General features: G+C 44.2%; 1 protein-coding gene across 1 annotated transcript; it reads right to left on the bottom strand.

Moving 5' to 3' along the window:
* Window positions 1-944: 944 nt before the first annotated feature.
* On the bottom strand, window positions 945-2,015 carry LOC148035899 (pathogenesis-related protein 5-like). Its single transcript, XM_087679023.1, has one exon. The coding sequence runs from the start codon at window positions 1,875-1,877 to the stop codon at window positions 1,284-1,286; it is 594 nt and encodes a 197-aa protein (XP_087535149.1). The 5' UTR covers window positions 1,878-2,015; the 3' UTR covers window positions 945-1,283.
* Window positions 2,016-3,746: the final 1,731 nt, after the last annotated feature.

Below are 3,746 nucleotides of genomic sequence, written 5' to 3'. Positions count from 1 at the left end.
AAATTTTCCTATGTAAAAAACTTCCTATGTGATTCCCTAGTTTCTCTAACTAGAAAATGTTCCATTTTCTCTAACATTTACTTTTCCTACTTATGTGTATTTTAAACAAGGGAATTCCCTTTTTTGTCCTATGTAGGGAATGATTAAAAGTTCATTGTGTAGCTCCTTCATTTGTATCTTCATTTGTAGCTACCATAGTCATCATCACCCCGATAATCCTCATGGGACTATTTTGTGCCCAGCTCAACTCTGTCCATGGAGTTTGATGATCAACTCTAGATGAATTCTTTATAGAATAGTGATAAATGAATGGTTTAAAATAAAGCACCAATGCTATTCTCCTAGTATCGTCCTACGGAAATGCTTCCCATTTCAGTGCTGTCCTGTCCAGTGTGGAAAACAACGATCTTTGACCTCTTTTCTAAAAGCTCGGTCTACCACGGACGATGACAGGAAATGACGTTGCGAATAGAGAGACGATGAGCTTTTATGCGTTTCGTAAAGCTCAGCCCACCTCAGATACTAAAATTGATAATCATGTTTTGCGACGCATCATGACCAATGTGCAACATGACTTGTGTCTCTTCCTTGGCAAATCTTATCGCTTACAAAGCACGTCAAAAGAAGATTGGGAAATCATGATATATGAAAGTGCAAAAGGAGGCTTCCTTTTCCATGGTCGCTTTGGACTATCGTCGCACATGCAGTTCCGCGTGTATAGGAGCTAGACCCGGAGACGATTACGATGTTTATGACTTCCAACCTGGCTTACTACCAGGGCATCCGGAACCCACGATTGCCATGACGATAACAACCGGAAGTCTTCACTAGTCTAATTTGATGTTAAATTATCGGCTTGTGGCTATGATAATACACTCCGGAAGCACTTACAGGTGCGTTGATGCTACATACAGAAGTCTTGAGCCTAATTTGATGATAAATTCTTGCAGGCTTGTGTACTCACAAACACCTGATTATAGGTGCGGAAATGCTTAGTCGACCATTGGAATGACGACGAGAGCTGCACGCGATTTAATTAGACCACCCCCTCCTCCAAAATTCACTCAGAAGTAAGGCACATGACTCGAATCAGTACTCTGTTATGGGTAGTTTTGAAAGTACTCCATTTCAACCATGGAAAGTTTATCCAATGTCAAAGTCACATGCATTCACAATCGGATGACGGACATTTTTATTACAAGGCACAGCTGGTACGCAGCAGCTTGCACTAATAACGAGGCGCTAGTGCGGGACGCCATATATTAATAGAGATAGGCGGGTATTCAGGGGCAGAAGGTGATGCCGCAGGTGCCCCCCGTGGGCGTGCCGTGGGTGGCGTGGTCGTCGCCGGACCAGCTGTAGGCATCGGGGCAGGAAGCGCGCACGTTCTGGGCGTAGCTGGTGTTGGGGTCATCGCGGTTGGGGTTCACGCATGCGTTGCCGTTTACGTTTGCCGAGGGACAGATGGAAGCCGCCGCGCTGCAGGCAACGCTCGCGCCGTTGCATGTGATGCTCATGCCCACGCCCAGCTGAAAGCCGTCCACGGCGCTCACGTCGTAGAAGTCCGTGCCCGCCGGGTTGTTGATGGTGAACTCGGCCAGCAGGCTCGGCGTGCCCGTCCCGAAGTTCCCGGACCAGCCACTCGGGGGGGTCAGAGGCCTGGACTCGCCGGGCGCCAGGGAGAAACCTGTGGTTCCGATGGACGGACCGCCGGCGTTCTCGCGCACTTGCACGCCCAGGGTGGCCCCGCAATGGTTGGCCACATTGAAGGAAGTGGCCGATACAATATTTAACTCACCTCTCATACTCATCAATATCATTGTCACGACGGCCAGTGATCCTACTAGCGACGACCCGCAGCAGCTTGCACCAGCCATATTGTCGTATAATTAGTTGTGTGGGCTGATCTAAATTTGCTGGTGTTTTCTGATGCCACTTCTACCAAGAGGAGTACTGATCTGAGTGAAATATATGGTCTGTTGTGTTGTGTTATGATCTGCACCTATACTTCTTGAGTCTTGATTCATCTAATTTTGCGTACCAATTCCACTCTTATATATAATTACCAGCGCAGAATCCTGATAGAAACAGAAGACTGCTTTACATGTTTTGGGACGTCGTCAAAAGTCAGCAAGCGACATCGTTGGCCCGTCGATGAATTAGTTATCGTGAGTGTGCAGTCGACCTGTGCCGCGGTCCCCATCCAGGAGAACGGCAAGCACGGACAAAGTCCCCATCCAAGAGAACGGCAACCATGGACAAAGTCGCCTTTCGACATCGCTGCTACATCTCTTGCTCGAGGTCTCTTGTCCCACGTATGAGACCTGGGCTATCGCCAACCTCAACGATCCGACCTATTCAAACGTGGAACGTGAAACGCTCGACCAGGGCAACCGTGGTCCAATTTGTAACTTACGACGACGCGTTTAATATCCAGGTCGGAATCAGAGTTCTCCTCGGAGGCCATCACCAATACGTGAGGCATTTTCAGCGCTTATTACTTATATCACACGGCACGAAGTTGTCACGCCCTTCAGCCCTCAATTCATTCAAATTTGACAATATTGCCTGTCTTTAGATGAGTAGGACTTTCATACTCCTTTATTGAAGAAGGAATTTCTTTTTCACCTCAGGCATATTACTACACGGGAGGAACCTGCCAAGGCCCTCAGCCCTCAAATGTGAAAGGAACTATGCCTTTTGTTGAAGGGCAACCTTTTTTTATCATCCTTCCGAACAAAGTTAGGCTGGTGAAATTTACAATATTGTGCTTCTTTAGATGAATAGAACTTTCCTAGTCCTTTCTTAAAGAAGGATCTCATTTTCACATAAATTAAATGGCCTCATTCAATGGAGTATCACTATTATGTAGCACTGATAATTTAATGAATTATTAGAATAAAAAATGTGCATCATATAATGAAACATAGCATAATCATCTATGTCATGTTGCCTATTACCGAGGTATGCGATATACCATATGGCATCACATATTGTGACTCCCATTTCTAACATACTAGCAACATGTATTTTCTCTTCATCTAGAACTTTACAATGTAGAGGATGATATTTGAAATTTTCATTCAAGGGCTTTATCCCGAGGGATGTGGGAGCCACATTGGTTGGATTGCACTTGGATATCTTTGTGGCTCAACATTGTTCAACATTGGCCTTATGCAAGACTTCACTTGTTCAATGGTGCTATGATGGCATCCCACTCCCTCAAGAATGGGATTCTTGTCTTACCCTTCTACTCTAAGCCATAGATCACATTCATAATAGCTTGAGGAAAGAGACAGGTGCAATATGAAGAAATGGGCATAATAAGTTTCGAGTTCAAGTTTGTAATAGGCTTTATCTAATCTTGCATGGAGAACCCAAAGCATATTTATATTCTTGCTATGTCATTGGCAATGCAGTTATTGCATGTTTTAGTCTTCTAGTAAGGCTCCTATACTAGTTACGAGGCATTATATTCTAGTACACGCATCATGGCATCGTGTTACATAAAACAAGAGATCATAGCTAACCAATTTGTTTGGTTGGTTCTTGTGCCATCTCTAAAATATATCTTTTCTATAAGTTGGTTTTAAGACAAAAGAAATTTTGGATTTCGTGGAGCTACTTGGCAATAGATTTACATATGTTATCTTTGGACTACTCTTTCATTGATTTGTCTTGTCACATTCTCCATTTTAATGGATTCTTTTCTAGCTAAGAGGGAAGTAATACTAAGAAAATAAAAC

The sequence above is a fragment of the Lygodium microphyllum genome, chromosome 5, assembly GCF_053477565.2.
Source record: "Lygodium microphyllum isolate KBCC chromosome 5, Lygodium_microphyllum_v1.1.10, whole genome shotgun sequence".
NCBI lineage: Eukaryota > Viridiplantae > Streptophyta > Polypodiopsida > Schizaeales > Lygodiaceae > Lygodium > Lygodium microphyllum.
Note: the sequence above shows the minus strand (reverse complement) of the source record. Positions and strands in the feature narration are given on the sequence as shown.

Bases quoted from the DNA above. Each gene is read 5' to 3' on its own strand.
- LOC148035899 (XM_087679023.1), bottom strand. From the start codon at position 1,877: ATGGCTGGTGCAAGCTGCTGCGGGTCGTCGCTAGTAGGATCACTGGCC.